Source organism: Panicum virgatum, chromosome 2N, assembly GCF_016808335.1.
Source record: "Panicum virgatum strain AP13 chromosome 2N, P.virgatum_v5, whole genome shotgun sequence".
Taxonomy (NCBI): Eukaryota; Viridiplantae; Streptophyta; class Magnoliopsida; order Poales; family Poaceae; genus Panicum; species Panicum virgatum.
Genome location: NC_053146.1, coordinates 61367530 through 61384685, shown reverse-complemented (window position 1 = coordinate 61384685; position 17156 = coordinate 61367530). Strand labels below are relative to the sequence as shown.

Here is a 17156-nt window from a genome sequence, read left to right as displayed (position 1 = left end):
GGTCCCTTCCGGGCTCGTGGTTTTAGGTCTTCGCGCTGCTCCTGGAAGAATCGGTCTAACTGGTCTACAGAACCGGTCTAATGAGCTTGCGTAGGAGTACCACTGGTGTCAATTGTTTGCGATCTCCGTAACATCGACCAAATTTACGTCAACATACTTTTAGACGTGTATCGACCAAATTTACGTCAACATACTTTTAGACGACTCCGCTGAGGTTTTAGATGACTCCGCTGGGGAAGATCTTTGTTCTTGAAATCCAATCTAACCTATTCAAGCAAGATGGGCGCCACTAGCGAGCTCAACAAGGGTGTGCTCTCCAACTTGTTTAATTATAATTAGGTCATGGCAGGTGGTCAGACTAAATTCGTACTTTATTTATTTCCAAATAGTACGGGAGCTCAAATGCTTATAGAAAACACAAATAAAGATGGAACGTTATAATAGATAAGAATGCAGGCAAAATTTATCGATGTGATCATGGGGAATGCAGGCAAAATTGGCACAAATATATAGAATAATTACAAACAAGCAATCATATGAACACAAGTTGAGCAATGGTCACTACTCACTTAGAATAAACAAAGAAGTTTGCTGTAAAATTTAACATTTACATAAGTCATGTCTTTTCAATTCATAGAAATCTGTTCAGAAGAACGAAAGAATCAACAAGCCCATGGACACTTTATTACATCGAACAGGGTGTGGCTCTGATTATTTATTATACATCGGTTCTGGAAATCGAATAACAATAGGATATACTGGACAATAATTTTCAGGGTCTTTCTCAATCATGGTTCGGCCATTCTGAAAAATGGCCAGTGGGGGTTCTCTGGATCTAAATACAAAAACTCGGTGCGGTCTACCTCAAACCTGCAGGAAGCTGGCATACTTTGCACCAAGGAATAGCCTCTGCACACACAGCAGTGCGTTTTTCCTCACTTCAGCATTCTCGTGGTTCATGAGCTTCATGACTCGGCCCTTGGCCTTGAGGTCTGCCACCACAATTCGGCCAGATGGGTGGTACTGGAGGAACTGTGAGAGGTCGTAGCAGGCCACGGCAAGAGCAGTGGTGTCACTTGATGTATCGATAATTGTCATCAGGACACGTAGAATCTGCAAATTTGAAGGTGTTATTCCATCACAATTTGAGAACTAAATGCTCATGTGCATAACTAATCCTAATTGAACTGTTCAAACTAGCTCAGAATTGAATTTGAATGTTCAACTACTTTGGTCTATGTGCGCATTTCCCCCTTTTAAGGAACGAAAGGTTGCCTGGACTGAAATGATGTGATTCAACACAAACACAAATAGATATCCATATATCTTTTACAGGCAGTTTCATGATATCTTGCTTATTTGAATATCTTATAGTTCAAGAAAGGACAAGGCATACCTGGAAATCATTTTCTTCGAAATTGTTAATGTTCTCACGCCAGAAACTTGGATCTTTGTGCATTGGAGACCAGTCAAGGTGACCGAGAAGAACTTGCTGTTTGTACTTATCAAATGAGCTCAACTTCTTGAGGTTGTCTTTGAGTCCCACCTCCAGTTGATTCAAAGCATCTAGTAGATCCTGGTTGCACAAACAATAGCAAATGTTGTTAGCGAAAAGTGGGAACAGAGAAGCTCAAATGTGATGTGCATATAGTTTTCATACATTCACATGTATTTATGCTGAATAAAGTTTCACAAGTCTCAACTTTTGAAGAAGCAACTAAGGAAGACTATCATGCAGATAATGTGAATTATAGTGCTTGACAATGCACAAGCACAATTCATTAACTGTGTGATGTTATCAAGAAAAAATTCCAACTGTTCAATTACCAGGGTTTCCACATGGAGATGGAGACCAGATCACACAAAAAGAAGGTTCGGCAAACAAGAAAAGAAGCTTACAGGACAACTCATTTTGCCGCTATAGTTCTCAAAGTAATGAAAAAGAGATAAAAAATTATAATTCTGTTCCTTCTTAATACAAAGATACACAGCTCTCCTGCGTGTTCATCAAAATAAAATTATTAATTCTAGTAAATTGTTTCACTTTTCCCAGGTTTAAGCAATACCTTCACCAGACCATAGTTACAAGAAAAAAAATAGTGCACTTAAACTGAAAATATTGGTTTTGAAATGGGTTTTTCCTCAAACTGAAAGTGCAACCTTTTTCTCTTCCTACTGAATACTCAAAATGCCATATATTTGAGAAATGTTTCAAGAAAGCACATGCTTGTCATTTTGCAATTCCCACATTTATTTCGATTTCAAACAATAATTCAGAGATATAGATTCCAACATTCTACGTGTACTTTCCCATGGAATATTGCAAAATCGAAAGGTTGGAAAGCTCCTCACCTCATCAGTCCATGCTTGAGCTTTCAAGTTTTGTACTATCTGTGGCAATCCAAGATCGATCATCTGGGCAGCAAATGCACCCTTGGCCAGCAAATTACGGAAGGACATGGCAACAACTCTGACCACCTTCAAATATATGTATATTGTTAAACATTTCTGGTATGAAGTAACTGCAGTGACATTAATATGACATGAAAATTTTGAAGATCACCTTCTCTTTAGTAGAGCCTTTGACAACCTCTACAAGTCTTGGCATGACCCTTGTAGTGGACAAATAATCAACTGCTGCATCATAAAAGGATAAAATCCAGATGCAGAGGCAAGTTTCATAAAGGAGCTGCACAAGAAAAAGAGAACGAACAAAGATGGGGAAGTTAAATTTTGAGTTATAGAAGATGAAACAGTTTATGCCTGCTATCTGATTGAACTGCCTAGAGTCCTACTAAGACATATCTTCTCAAAGATATTTCCATTCTAGATGTTTATGGACAAGCAATAACCTGAATTGACTGTTGTGTTGAAGCTGGGGATATTAAAGGAATGAGCAGCTTGATACCATCAGCTTGAACAAATAATGTCCTAACATATGGTTCTCTTAGCAGAGTGGAGAGGCAGTGGATAGCAGTAGGAACAGAACAGCTCGGGTGGGTAGGATTCCTTAGCTGCAAAACATGTGTCATACTAAAATTTCAGAGCTCTTGAACAGTAGTTTCACAGCATAACATACACAAAGTGATAATGATAATGAACTAACAACAATTTGATGTGTTCTAACCTGAGAACAGATCCAATCAACCAAACCTCTCAACACATCATGTGTTGAAGTAAGCTTGCTCTTCGAATTCGAAGAGTCTCCATTTGGAAGCATGCCATTCTGAAGCTTAGGCCGTGCACTACAGTCAAAGTAAAGTAAGATTCTACAATTAAACTTGCATGATGAGCACTCAAATACTGGTCTAGTTACCTTATTATATCAGTCAATATCTTACAACTTTTTTCTTGCACAAACCAGTTGCCTTTCCAGAGCAATCTGAAAATTATAATTTTGTTAGCTAAGTATGATGGTCAGATAACATATTTAAGCAAAACTAGCATGGTGGACACACTCATCCTAGTGTGCCAAATAAAACAGGCTATCAGGTACAGAAGGTGACTGCTCTAATACTAATAAAGCCCTATCATTCACGCAATACGCTATTAAACAGGAAAACACGCTAGTAGCAACATATGCCTACCTATTTGGCATTTGCTGAACAGATGAAACAGGCAGATTCCTTACTTATTATATGATAAAGAAACAACATAAAAATTAAAACCAGCATAGAATACTTAACTTAAGAAAGGCTCGTAAATATCTTCACCAGACAGAGATTGGTCATAGAACAGTGCTGCGCGTTTAGGATTTGCTGAAAACAAATGTCAACAATGTAGCATAAATAACTTATAGCACAATGGCTTAATGAAGCAGATGAATAGGTTTCTTCTACAGGAAAATAAAATTGTGGAGAGTTGCCCACTTGCAAGCATCTCATCAATGAGGGCAAGCACATATTCCACAGTCTCTTCCTTAGAGATACTCCGTAGTATATTCAGGAAAACTCGAACATATGCTGGCCCATCCTGTAAGAATAGAGTTCAAGGATCCTTGCGTTATAAAACTAGTTGAGGGTAAGTATACAGATTACCTAAATGGATAAAAAAAATTGGTAAGAGTAAATTCAATCAAAATAGAATGTTATTTTGAATGGTGAGTATAAGGCAGAAAAACTTATATGAGGGCAACAGAAAAGAGCAATTAATCAACTAGATCCCTTTTTAACAGTTAACGAGCGGTGGCCTCTACACATTGCACAATGTGTGGGAAAGACCTCCCGCTAATAACCTCCCCCAGACCCCGCACAGTGTGGGAGCCTACAGCACTGGGTACTGTCTATGAAATGTTCAATACACAGACACACCCTAAGCACTGAAATACTGAATGAATTTAGGTAGAGAGGAGGGGGGCACTACAAATATGCAAAGAGAAAAAAAATACTAAAGAGCGAGAAAAAGAAAATTGTGACCAAAGAAAGCAGACATCAATCATTACAACATAGTACTAATCTGAAAGACGGAAAAAGAATGTGGTATAATGGTGTTTCAGCTTTTATACTCACACAAATTTAGGTGACAACGCAACTCACCTCCTCAAGCAAAGGAGCACGCTGGCTCTCTGGTTTGTGGTCATAGCGCCGTAAAAGCTGAAGGCATGTCCCAGAAATAAGCTTAGTTGACATGTAATGTTCCCATGGAATGTCCCGCTTCAGAACCTTGAGAAGTAAAACCACAATACACAAAATCAATAAACAAATAGAGTTTTCCTTCCTGCTAACATACTGCAACCGAAAAAGCCTATGATCCACTGATGCTTGCAACAATTTCATAAAGAGCATCCTAGCCGGTAAAGAAGGCACGGTAACACGCGAAGAGTAATATGCCAAGGCTAGAAAAATTGTAATTTCCCATAAACTAGATCAGCAAAAATAGGTAGTGTCCGCGGTTCATTACATACTATTAAAATTAACAAGGCATGCGATTTATAAATTTCCCATGGACTTGATCAGAACACGATATCAGGCAGTTTGTAGTACCTCTTTGAAATCTATGTCAGGAGACATATCGAAAAGGTTTCTAATTGCTTAGAAACACCAGATTGATTGCTAATCAAACTGGAAGTGGAGAGGTGGCCGGGGTGGAGGTGGTGCATTAGATCTTAGTGCAGCTTGGTGCAGTAGAGAGAATTGGCAGGTGGCAGCAGGCCAGCAGCCTCGAAGAAAAGGTAGGAATTGGGGATGTCGACTGGGGTGGGAAGAAGATAAGGCTAGTCTTTTTCTTGTTTTAGTTTTGTAAATTGTTTTTCTGTCAAAATAGAATATTTCTGGTCAAGAAGACATAGCGGTAGCAAATGGAATACATTGGGGTCCATGTGGGCGGTAAGTTTGCAATGACTTTTTGTAATAGAAAATTCGAGTTACGGGGTTACAGCAGTGGAAGTATGCAATTTGCCCATAACCATATTATGCAATGCAATCATCTCCCATTTCCATGTGTTTCTTACTTGTCCCACCAAACTTATAGCTTTATGTGCTAACTAATAAAAGCATAAACTTAGCCGTATGCCATCAGCAGTTTGATGGTACACTGGACCTGGAAACCAAACTACCTATGAAATCAGGTGAACAAGAACAGAAGTACCAGGGATATTTGCATGGACTGATTCACTAGCATGACGCTGCATTGACCCCGTAGCGTACTTATCCAGCATACACGGTATAAGCTGGTTATGTTCTAGGTGGTGCCTCACAAAACAGAAACTGCACGCTATTTGTCCTTTCAATAACAAAAAAACCCATGGCGATTGTTGCAGTTTCCGCCATAGTCAATCATGCTACCGCTATGGGCCAACTTGCCAAGTAGTAGCTGCTGCTCTCCAGGCTCCATCATGACCACCACAAAATGTAAGCCCAGGTTGCAAGTTGCAACATAGTAGCATGGATAACGATCTGCTTAAGTACCACTGCAACAGATCCTAGCAATTTTTCAGGAGTGTCCAGTCGCAATTCGCAAGCGTATCCTATCCTATGTACCACGCTACAGCCTCATAATGCGTCCAACTAAACTAACCCGCACTCCCCCAGAAGACTATAGGGATTGCAGAAACCAGGCACAATGAATGAAGCTAACAGGCATCAACAGTCGAAGCTGGAACAGGTTCGGTAAGCGGGTGAGCAAACAATCCCAGGCACTGACCTGCTCGGTGGTGAGCTCGGCGCGATCCATCGCGGCGGCAGGCCAAGCACCGGCCCCGGGACCACCTGCAAGGGCAAACCCCGGATCAGATCGGAAGCCCCATCCTCCCACAGCTCACGGATCAGATCGAAGCGACCGAGCCCCGCGGCCGGAGATCGCCTGGGCGGGAGTCGAAACGCGCTCGAGATCGGGAACTGAGCCCCCCTTCTGCTCACCTGGCGCGCGCGACGGGAGGCGGGCGAGGGATTGGGAGGCTCCCCGCGACGATTTGGGGGGCAAGACGAGGCGACGGAAGGGAGAAGAAGAGGAGAGAGATCTGAGAGAGACGGGCGTGATTAGATGAGAGCGAGACCGAGACGAGTGGCCGAGTCCGTGCCGGGGTGGGGCCCACGTTACATGGCCACGTGGAGAGTCGTGCTCTGCTGTGCCTGCACCTGATCGCGATCCATCCATCCATCCCGCCGCGCGAATCTTATAGCGGAATTTTTCTTAAGAGAAACATTTTAAGAAAAATATATTGCCACACACGCAGGCATACTTTTTTGTTTCAATGAACTGTTTTGTGTGCTGCATATGGATTAGTTCTACACGGCACACATGAGGTTACAATTACACAGGACATCGGGTTTCTTAATGACTGGTAGCTCCTCCTGCTCTCTCCGTGTTTCCGGCTCCGCTTGCTCCCGCGCATCGCCACGTGTCTTTCAGACTTTTGCAATGCAAGAAGATCCTCCAATTTCATAAGAATTAACCTGCAGTCCAGCTTTTTTGCGTTCTCCGATCGAACCTTACCTTCTCTCTTCTTCTCTCCCCTTCCTGCGTCGCCCCTCCCTTCTCGCCTGCGCGCCTCATGACTCGCCGCCCGGTGAGCGCCTCCTTCCTATCGCTCGCTGCAATCAAAGCCCGCGCAGCCTCCAGCGGGGACGGCAGGCCTCGGGCGGAGGGAGACAAGGAGCGGAAAGGCCCGTCCCTCCCGGTGTAGTCCGAGATCCAGTGGGGGGAGCTGTTGTCCTCGGAGCCAGCCAACGCTGCGGTCGTGGTGCTAACCGGCGCGCTCGTCTGGGCCGGCTCCTCCTTGCTGCAGCAGCTCCTGCTCATCTCTGACGTGATCTTCGCCGTCGCCGTCAAGTGCTCCTTCGTCACCGTGCATGCACCTGCTCTTCGTCCTCATCGCGCTCCTGTGACCGGCTTCATCGCCATGTCACTCCATCTCCACGAGGTGTGCCTGCAGCAAATAGAGGGGAGGGCGGATGCCATGAGGTGGGCCCCCACCTTATCTCCTCCCACCCCCTCCGTTCAGCTCTCTCACCTGGTGTCCTTCAGACTTCAGTCCGTCCCTCCCCTCTCTTCCCCTCTGTTTCACTTCAATACCTCTACCTGACTACCTCCCCAGCCACAGGCAATGGATCGGAGGACTTCATGTTGAGGAGGATGTCGCTGTGCCGCTCCCCACTAATCAACGTCGTGCCACCCCCTACCGCGGTACTGCCACTCTCCTTCCCACGATGCGCCGTGGAGGCTGTGGTGGGCAACAGCGGCGGCCATGGCCGACGACACCATGGGCCGGTTGATCGACGGCTAGAAGATTGTAAGGCTGTTAGGATGCTGGCGCCATGAACCTGGAAAGACTCTTTCACCTGCTACTCCCATCCATGTACATGCTTACCATGTGTTTGCTGATATTCCCTAGAGCTCTATCATTTTGTTGATATTTCTCACCATGTGTTCGTTGCAACCACGACAAGCTTGCCTTCCAGTTCTGTCCTCCCTGTTATAAGACACACTCTATTGCTATCCCTCATTTTATTCCTCTAGATAAGTGAGCGGTGGATATGTTGAGTCCAAATATGTGGAGGTTTGGTTAGTTTGCCACTACCTTTTGGCGAGATGATTTAACAATGAACAGGATAAATTAGTACTGCCTTTTGGCGAGATGATTTAACAATGAACAGGATAAATTAGTATACAATGCCAACCCTTATCTTTGATAAGTGGCATACATAATTCAATAACATAGACTGAAATGAATTGTTGACTGCCTCAAATTGTAGGTTGTTTTGCAGGAGCATGTGAAGAAAAGTGGTCTTTCAAAGAGGATTGCGCTGGTTAGTTCTTCCCCTTTACTGAGGTATAGCGTGAGGTGAAACTTATATTAAATTTTATGTTTTCTTGATAGAGGGTCAATACGAAGCAATGTGAGGAACAGTACACCATCTTTGTTTCATAAAACAGATATGATGCATGTTTTACAGTATACCATTAACTATCAGTTAGGTTCTTTCCAAATAAATTGAGTCAGCAACAAGCCCTCTTGCCTTTCTTATTCAGTTTGTGTCATTGCATTGTAGCTCCTTAATCGGCAAACTTCTCTGATGAACTGAAACAATTGTTGTGTTTATTATATAGCAGTGCAGGAAACTATAGTTTTTTCTTGTGCAACCAACAATATTGACAACCAATATGATCATGGGTTTCATCTTGTGTCCATGTTCATCATTTGCTCCAGATGATATATAGGAGTTTCTCATTCACTTGCTTGCTGGTGCTGCATAAATTAGTAGGGTGTCTATCCCTCCAATAACTGAGTGTGTCAATCCTGCTGGAGCTATCCATCACGCCAGTGCTTAAAGACCTCTTCTATCTGCCAGCGTACTAATGTAGTACTATGGAGGTAGGATTTGCTGAAACACTAATGATGATCATGCTTTAGCTAGAACTCTATGTCTTAGCAGGTCACTCGCTCGCTGCTTTTGTCTTCCTTGTGGTGCTTGATAACAAAATTTAAATTATCCGTTGTTCTGATTTCTGTGTGATTTACTAAGAGAAATTGCGATGATTATCTTGCAGGCTGAGATGGTTCCTCAAGCAAGCAGGATGATTACCCTAGATTTCTAAAGCCAGATGAAGCGGAGATCGCCCCATTTGATTATCTAATAAGATTCTATCTTTTTATGTGATGCATCCCATAATTATTTGCATCTTGTGACATAATTTTAATGTATAAATGGCTAAAATGCTAATTTTTTCTTTTATTATCTTCCAATTCATGTACTGTCAAGTCCATTCTTGGACACGAAGTAAGTGGAAATCTACTCACCTTATTTTTGGGTATTGTTTGATGTCTGGCTGGTTCTCTTTTCTCATGATGTTTGCACCGTAGCCTGTTGTCGAAAGGTTTGTTTTTATTGTCAGCCACTAACATCTCGCTATGAAAATTCTATGAATGTCATTGACTCTATCTACATCGTGCTTGTTGTGAAATGTCATTGACTCTATCTACATTGTGCTTGTTCTTGAATCTTATTACTTAGCAAAAATGGGTTATCTGCATGAGACGTTCAGCATGAATTTTTCCTCCCGGTGAACTTTCCCTTTTTGTTGAAACTTATGGTGAATTTGTCCTACCATTTTTGTTTCTTTGTCTACTTTCATTGTGCATGAGGTGTTCGACATGCGGATGTTCTTATAATGAACTATGCCTACTTTTATTCCTCTTTGTTCACTCTCTGCCTACGCCCATTTCCAATTTACCTTGGTCTATATCTACATGATTTTGCTCTACTAATAATTGAATGATTTGGGAGGTGCTCAAGTGAAATCATGATTCGATAAGCGCTAAATTGAATCTATGATAGGGCGCGCAACGCGCGCTTGAGGTTCTAGTTTTATGAATTTTAAGACAACGATGATGAACGGTTTGTTCGCAATCACAACTCACAGAGTTCATTTCTTTCAGGGAACCCACACAAGTTCATTGTTCCATGTGTGTCAAGTTAACACAAAATCCGGTCTTTTTCCAGTCAGTTGTACTAGTAGCTTGACTTGTACCCAGTACCCTTGTTACACTAACTACACAAACACTTAAGAAATGAGTTTCTTCCTCGGACCAGGTTTCTCACACTGAAACATGTGAGCTCTATGAGTTTTTTCTATCAGAGTCTCAGTTGTTTGGGACCTCAACAATGCTGGACAACAGGCTCCTTAGCTCCACCATCACAACATCCTGCTCACCCTTCACCTACATACATGAAACAACAACAGATTTAGCAGTTGGAAAACTCCCGATGACAGATCTATAATGATCAGTGTAGCAGGCATCAGTTGCAGGAAAGTCTTTAGACAACATATTACATCGATGCAGAAGACGCTCTCTGCGTAACCGTAGAACGTTATTGTGCTCAGGCTGGTGACCTGCGCATTGTAGCTGCAGAGTGCTTCCAGCACCTTGGTGAAGATGCCGGCCTTCTTGCAGAAGATCTTGAGGTGGTACTTGTACGGCCCCAGAGGAACCAGCTCCACCTGGCCCTGTGGAGATGCATACCACAGTGAGTCTGAGGAATCAGCGGTACATCACGGATAAACATTCCAGCTGGAAATCAGACATGACCTAGCAGCTGATGATTTCAGTTTTTGTGCTCTCCTTTATTCTAACAAATTTCAGAGCTTATCATCTGTGCAGAAGATACGTTGGCAGTTGAAGTTACACACTGTTCTTGAGGATCAAATAAATAAGAGTAAATTTGAAGAAATTCGTACCAGTTCAAGCATTTACCGCTGATCATTAAATATTGAAAAGCTACTAGATCAGTGTGTTTCAGGATTGTGATAAGATGAGTAACCATATTCTATGAAATGTGGCACTAGTTGATCAGAGTTTTCAGTTCTGAAAATGTGCAACAACTGATCCTAAAGTCCAGTGTGTTCCTAACATTTTTTTTTTGAAAGATGCACAACAACTGATCCTAAAGTCCAGTGTGTTACTAACATTCTCCTTCAACTACTTGAACCATCCTGGTAGTATCAATTCAAGCATTTGCTGGTGATTGTCAGATACTGTAAATTGCTACATCGGTACCATACGGCAATATTGAGTAGCCATATTCTCTAAAATGGGCCACCAATGTTCCGAACTGAAAAATTCTAGAGTTGTGAATGATCGATTCTGAAGTCCAAAGGCGTGCCAACATTACTTCTTCCACTAGCTGAACTGTTATGGTACTAGTAGTTTAAATAAAGGAATTCATAGCAGTAGCAAATACCTGAAACGGCATGTTTTCAGTGGCGGCGAAGGATTCAGAGCACGAAGCGCTGCCCTGCTTCTCCCAGGCCTCGCCAGGCGAGTCGGCGAGCTGTTGCTGCAGCTCAAGGACCTGGTTCTGGAGCTTCTTGATGTGATCGATCGCATCCGACAAGGTGGACTCCTTGCTCATCTGAACCAGAAGGGAAAAAACATTGCAATCGAAACACGTCAGGGAATCTGTACTCCATGTGTTGCAGGATAAATGAAATTTTGCAGCTTTGTTATTCCAGATTCAGAAAAACGAGGGAAAGTTCATCTTTAGTGTCGTTGTTCCCCAAAAAAAGAAGAAAATCGGAGTTAATGTCCATTGACTGAATATGCGCATCGCGGATGAGTGTAAGGGGAAGCATCGCCGTGATGAGCCTAGTATAGTACCTTGGTGATGTTGGGCACGACGGCCCTGAGCGCGAGGATGTTGCTGTTGAGCCTGCCGCGGCGCCTCCGCTCGGCCTCCAGGTTCTTGGACTTGTACTCCGTCGGCGCCGGCTGGCCGTCGCCCCCGCCGGCCTCCCCCTCCTCCCCTTCGGCCCCGCCGCCGAAGTTGAGCACCGAGTCGACGAAGTCCTCCGCCTTGAGCTCCTCGCTGCTGCGCGCCCTCTGCCGGCGCGGCATTGCTGCCTCCCCGCGCCGAACCGACCACAAGGCGAGGCAACAGGGAGGGGAGTTCAGTGCGGCACCGCGCTGCTCTTGCTGCTCCCACTCACCCAACGCCCCCTGCGGTTGCGGCGGTGGCTTATAAGGGCGGAGGAGGCTGAGGAATCTCGCGAGGGGGAGGCAACCCGAGGCGGGGGGAGGCTTGAACGCAAGTGAGATGGCCGGCCCTGCTGGTTCCCGGGGAAGTTAGTTGGAGCGGCGCCGGACGGGCTGCGCTTGCCCCGGTTGGTTACGCGGTGGACACCCACCACTGATGCGGGCGGGGCACCGGGCTTCCTCCTGCCTCCTGGCCTGGCACCCCCGCAGCTTGCCATGCCGTCTGGAAACTGAAAGATGCCAAAGCCTTGAGGTGTGGTTGAGTCACTCTTCACTGTGGGCAGGGTCATGGGAATTCATGGGGAGAGGGAGGTAAGATCATGAGAGGGTCATGAAGATATGAACCATATCAGGGCAAGATCTCTGGAACTATTTTGTTGCTGTGTTTTCGCTTTCTCTAAGAAAAAAGAAGTGCTTTCGTTACTGCAGGTACAGTGGCTGCAAAGATGCTGCCGTGATGAGTACTTCTTTTGTGATCTGGTGCTAACTGAAAGATGTGATGATTGGAGGTGTACGAAACATTCAGGTTGTAGGATCATGGGAGTTCGCAAAAAGGAAGGAAAGATATTTGAGGATAGCGAAGCACGTATGATAGCAGCAAAGATCCCTCGAGTGTAAAGGGCCTTTGCTTCAAGTCTTCAACTCTTGATCAGTTAATTTGATGGGAAGCATCTAATGAAAAAGGAAGCTTGATCTTCGACAGACTCACCTAGATCGCCTCTTTTCTCCGTTGTGAGCCAAAGACTGCACAAAGACACGCCTTATTGTTTCATTCAATCACAACCACTGGCGGAGCTATGTATCGGCCATCCTGGGCGATGGGCCCCCTTGCTTCATGCAAATTTCTAGAGACATCAACCACTAGCCCACCTAAAAGTTTAGTCGAGTAGTTTGGCGCTAGCACATCTAAGCATTTCAGTCTCAACTCTCGATGCACTCCTTGTCAGTCTCAACTCTCGATGCACTCCTTGGTTTTAATTTCTTCGTCACCAAGGCTGTCTCCTGAAGTGTTCATAGCTACTAGTGTGCTACATCTCTCAATATAGCTCAACAATTGCTAACAATCGTAAGGTTTGTTGCTTGTTCGCCTCCCCACTGATTTGGATGCTAGCTCCGCCACTGATCACAACGAAACATCAGAGAGTTTCCCCAAGCTCGGAATCCACTATCCGGCCTCCTCCTAGCTAGCTCCCTTTTTTCACTGTACTAGCGTGTGATTGTGCTCAGGTGGTGGGAGGTCGGCGCTCGGAGCAATTTCATCCGGGGTATCCGGCCGACAGCACTCGCATGTGAAAAATCTACAGCGTCCCTTGGTGAAGCCCTTGCCCTTGTCGGGGTCGTTGCAATTTCTCACGCAGCGCTTGGACTTCACGCAGTAGCCGTCCCAGAGCGGGAAGCACTTCTTCTTGCTGTCCGCCACACCACCAGCCTCTTGGGCTGTGCCAGTGGAACAAGAACAAATCGATCAACAAGATCATAAGAAGTAGTTGGTTTGTCGACTACTGCGGTCACTGAAACATCGACGAGGTCTTTGTGCATCAGAGTTTCAGAGATAGGGAGATATATACCTGATGACATGGCGAGCAGCTGCATCAAGAGGCAAAAGCAGAGCAAGGCCTTGTGTGTCCCCGCCATTGCTCTCTAGTCTCTACGAACTGCGGTGTCTTAAGCTGCGTGCTTGAATTGAGATGGTTATATATAGTCACATGGTTCAGGTTACATTGATGGCAGTGTGGGCTGTCGATTAATGTTATCTAGTGAGTGTTAATCCTAGCCTGGTGCATGAAAGCATGAATTAATGGACCAGCTTATTATTTCACGGTGATTTTTGTCAGGGCTACAAGCACTAGTTTATCTGGAGTTTTTTTTATGTGCTAGAATTACTGCCCTACGTGATAATCCCGTGCACTTTGTAGCATGTACTGACTACAAACAAATATATTAGTAGGAAATAATTCACAAGTTAAGCATGGTATTAAGATCTTGTACCTTCCCTCGCTATGCTCTATTACTACTCCGGCTCCCTCTCTTCCCAATCTTCCAAAGGGTATTAGGTTAACGTCTGCAACATTAATTAGTTTCATTAAATCTACCATCAAATAAGCCTTCGTAGTGCATTTGTTTAGTATTGTAGATGTCAATATCTTTTTTTATAAATTTCGTCAAGCTTTTGTTTGAGGAATATTGGCAAAGTTAAACAAGTGCTATATATCTTGTCAAAGTATGATTTAGGACACAACTAAAACATCTTAAATTTTTAGAAAGAAGGGAATACATAAGCAATTTTCTGCCTTGTTCGTTGTGCTATATATATCCTTTGACCTTTTAAACTCGGTTAGTCAGATCGGCGCGCCATGTGCGTCTCTACCAAAAAGTGTTAACAGATGAAAAAGTACATGCTCCTACTGTGCTCAAAAGAACAACTCATCATTGATCGAATCAAATAAGGAAGACAATCACAATGACTTATATTTTTTTCAACAAATTGATTGTATGTTACTGCATGCTTATGTAACTTTCTAGCAGCTATATTGCAACAGGTGAAAACCAGTACTAAGTAAAAATGACCATTCAAGCACCTAGCGGTTAAATTTGCAGTTGTTGATTAGCATTGCCTTTGTATTTGCTTCGTTAAGTACCTCAATCGAAAGTACACACGAAAGGATTTCCCAAGTAACCGAGATGTGGTGTGACTTAAAGAAATACAGAGTGCCTAATATGCCTTATTATTTCAATCGATCATTAGTTACACCAAATGGAAGTTTCCAAACGCACCAATGCATAAAAACATGAGATTTACTCCTTTTAAGGTGATTTAGATCTTGTATTTGCGTGAGTCACCAACATGGACCTTTTATGTAACGGGCTATTAGCACATCCTACCTTTTTGTGATGGAATTTGGACTTGGCTCATGAACAATTTCAGAAATTCCAAATAAATCTCAAAGGCCTATGGTGCATGAGGAAGTGAGCTAGTATGCAACTCTTTAATCCCACCTTGCCAGTTGAAGTGTAGTATGACCAACTTAAATATGGAGGTTGTACTCATCTCTCCAAACTATGTGTGTGGGGAGAGAAGGGGAGCTCCACAGGCGCTCACTCGCCTCGCCGGGCCGGCCGTGGCGTGGCGTGGCGAAATATGCGGGCGGACGACGTACGCGTGAATGGTCCGCCGAAATCCGCCCCCCTCTTGCGGGGGCGCTACTTCCCGTGGGAAATCCCCCCTCCCTTGCGGGGGCGCTGCTTCCCACCGGGAGAGGGCGAATCAGGTTTTTGGGAAGCGCCAAGCGCGACTGCTCGTCTTCTTCGTCACGGCTCGTCCTCCGTCCAAGTCTGGTGTTGCGGCGTACCGTCGTCTGCAGCGCCGGTTGCTGCGATCCGTTCGGAGGACCGTCTTCGTCCTGTCTGCGCCATTCGTCTTCTCGGCGCGACTGCTCGTCTTCTTCGTTACGGCTCGTCCTCCGTCCAAGTCTGGTGTTGCGGCGTACCGTCGTCTGCAGCGCCGGTTGCTGCGATCCGTTCGGAGGACCGTCTTCGTCCTGTCTGCGCCATTCGTCTTCCCGGCGACTCCCGCTCAGTACGTATCTCGAGATCAGATCCAGTTCATAATCATGTTTTATGAGATCATGTTTATGATGTACGTACTGTCTAGTATGTTAGAGTCTTGCATGCTAGGTTTAATTCTCGTCATGTTAAATCTAGCTCGGAATTTAAACTTACAGTTGTCTATTTTTCTAACATTTTGTATCATCTCTTTTCTAAATAGAAAAATACACAGATTTTTACGAGAGTTCTTGTAAGGACTCGCCTTGCCCAAAGTGTACTCCAGTAGTAGGGGAATAAAAACAATTCCAGCAGACTCTAAACAGCTCCCTATCTCAAGTTTAAAAAATGCACTCCAGCAGACTCTCTAGTAGCTAATCTATTTTGAGGAGGTCTCCAAATTGCCTCTCCATCCTTCATTCCTAGGGGATCTCTAGAGAGCCCTCTATTATAAGTTAGAATTGACGGATATTGCTAGAGTTAAAGCAAATCTGCAAGCCCCTATAAAAATAGAGGTAGTCCCTAGTTAACATTTGGAGAGTTTGATTTAGAGGCTATGGAGTTGCTCTAACACATTACACATGTTTTATATTATTTCCCAATAATTGGCATAAACACAAGTTTTCCAAGCGCTACAGCCTACATTCCCAAACCATTCGACCTCCTACCACGCTCGTTGCAGCTGAGGACTAGCCGCTATTTGCAGCAGATGCACAAGAAGTCTCTGCACTTCCAGCTGGTGTTGGCCTCATCATCATTGAGGCATGTCTTGCGGCAGTCGCTATCCTTCAGGCAGCCAAGGCTCACCGCCGGGATGCAGGACGCGTCCGACACGCCGACATCCTCTGCGCCGGTGAAATGAATCAAGATTATTGCGGGAAGTAACTTAAACACTTTACTGACAGATTATTTGGTTGGTTACCAAAAGGATCCGTGACAAATTATACCTGATGAGAAGGCCAGCAGCATGGCTAGCCAGAAGCACACCAATGCCTTGTTTGATACGGCCATTGCTTTCTACTCTGAGTGGGTTGTTCTGTTTTGCAGTGTTATTTGGGCTGTACTAGGTTCAAAGGTAATTGTGTGTGTGTATATATAGTGAAAAGGTAGGGGATAAATTGGCAATGTAACTATTGTTATCTAGTAAGTGGTGATCCTTATTTGGTGCGTATTTAGTACGTGTTTATCCTTATTTTGTGCATACCAAAGCATGAATGGAGCAGTTATATATATCTGAGGGGATACTGCCATTATATTAGAGGAATTCTATTGAACAAACTCAATGCTCTCCTAATTATAAAAAAAAATCCTCCATCATCATATACTTTGTAGAAGTAATTAATTAATGCTTGCTTTCTACAATGTTTTTGGATACCACAAATCCTAAAATTACTATAGAATAAGAGTTCTATCTAGTGCTTTAGTACTTAGGTCTTATCAGTTAATCACATATTAGGTGGGAATGGAAGGAAATTGAGCGAGATTAGTTCCTCAACGGACTTTATACAAGATTGAGTGGGATTAAATCCCCCACAAGGCCTTAGGTATTTATACAATCAGTGTTGTTTTAACATTCATATATTGTTGAATATTTAAATTGATGAGTGAATATGAGAAAGAAGAAAAATGAATCAGATAGGAA

The 17156-nt window shown here is 43.9% G+C and overlaps 2 protein-coding genes and 2 long non-coding RNA genes across 4 annotated transcripts; 2 read left to right on the top strand and 2 right to left on the bottom strand.

Moving 5' to 3' along the window:
- Positions 1 to 569: 569 nt before the first annotated feature.
- On the bottom strand, positions 570 to 6508 carry LOC120661615 (probable V-type proton ATPase subunit H). The gene is made up of 12 exons (XM_039940514.1): positions 6357 to 6508; positions 6142 to 6206; positions 4536 to 4661; positions 3870 to 3972; positions 3686 to 3758; positions 3317 to 3382; positions 3128 to 3245; positions 2853 to 3014; positions 2564 to 2689; positions 2353 to 2478; positions 1397 to 1576; positions 570 to 1113 (listed from the first exon to the last, which is right to left on the bottom strand). The coding sequence occupies exons 2-12, from the start codon at positions 6169 to 6171 to the stop codon at positions 865 to 867; spliced, it is 1359 nt and encodes a 452-aa protein (XP_039796448.1). The 5' UTR covers positions 6172 to 6206; positions 6357 to 6508; the 3' UTR covers positions 570 to 864.
- Positions 6509 to 6927: 419 nt separating this feature from the next.
- Positions 6928 to 7937, top strand: LOC120658965. Its single transcript, XR_005668894.1, has 2 exons — positions 6928 to 7401; positions 7535 to 7937. It is a non-coding gene; the product is annotated as an uncharacterized LOC120658965 (long non-coding RNA).
- Positions 7938 to 8068: 131 nt separating this feature from the next.
- Positions 8069 to 9069, top strand: LOC120658963. Its single transcript, XR_005668893.1, has 3 exons — positions 8069 to 8269; positions 8648 to 8812; positions 8989 to 9069. It is a non-coding gene; the product is annotated as an uncharacterized LOC120658963 (long non-coding RNA).
- Positions 9070 to 9813: 744 nt separating this feature from the next.
- Positions 9814 to 12315, bottom strand: LOC120658962 (transcription factor UDT1-like). The gene is made up of 4 exons (XM_039937068.1): positions 11597 to 12315; positions 11181 to 11351; positions 10273 to 10446; positions 9814 to 10159 (listed from the first exon to the last, which is right to left on the bottom strand). The coding sequence occupies exons 1-4, from the start codon at positions 11831 to 11833 to the stop codon at positions 10082 to 10084; spliced, it is 660 nt and encodes a 219-aa protein (XP_039793002.1). The 5' UTR covers positions 11834 to 12315; the 3' UTR covers positions 9814 to 10081.
- Positions 12316 to 17156: the final 4841 nt, after the last annotated feature.

Excerpts from the sequence above, each read along its gene's own strand:
- LOC120661615 (XM_039940514.1), bottom strand. The coding sequence starts at position 6,171 with ATGGATCGCGCCGAGCTCACCACCGAGCAG. Across the intron at positions 3,973-4,535 it reads GTGCTCCTTTGCTTGAGGAG|GATGGGCCAGCATATGTTCG; the intron begins GTGAGTTGCGTT and ends CTATTCTTACAG. Across the intron at positions 3,015-3,127 it reads TTGATTGGATCTGTTCTCAG|CTAAGGAATCCTACCCACCC; the intron begins GTTAGAACACAT and ends CATGTTTTGCAG.
- LOC120658962 (XM_039937068.1), bottom strand. The coding sequence starts at position 11,833 with ATGCCGCGCCGGCAGAGGGCGCGCAGCAGCGAGGAGCTCAAGGCGGAG. Across the intron at positions 11,352-11,596 it reads TCGTGCCCAACATCACCAAG|ATGAGCAAGGAGTCCACCTT; the intron begins GTACTATACTAG and ends CTTCTGGTTCAG. Across the intron at positions 10,160-10,272 it reads AGAGCGTCTTCTGCATCGAT|GTGAAGGGTGAGCAGGATGT; the intron begins GTAATATGTTGT and ends TCATGTATGTAG.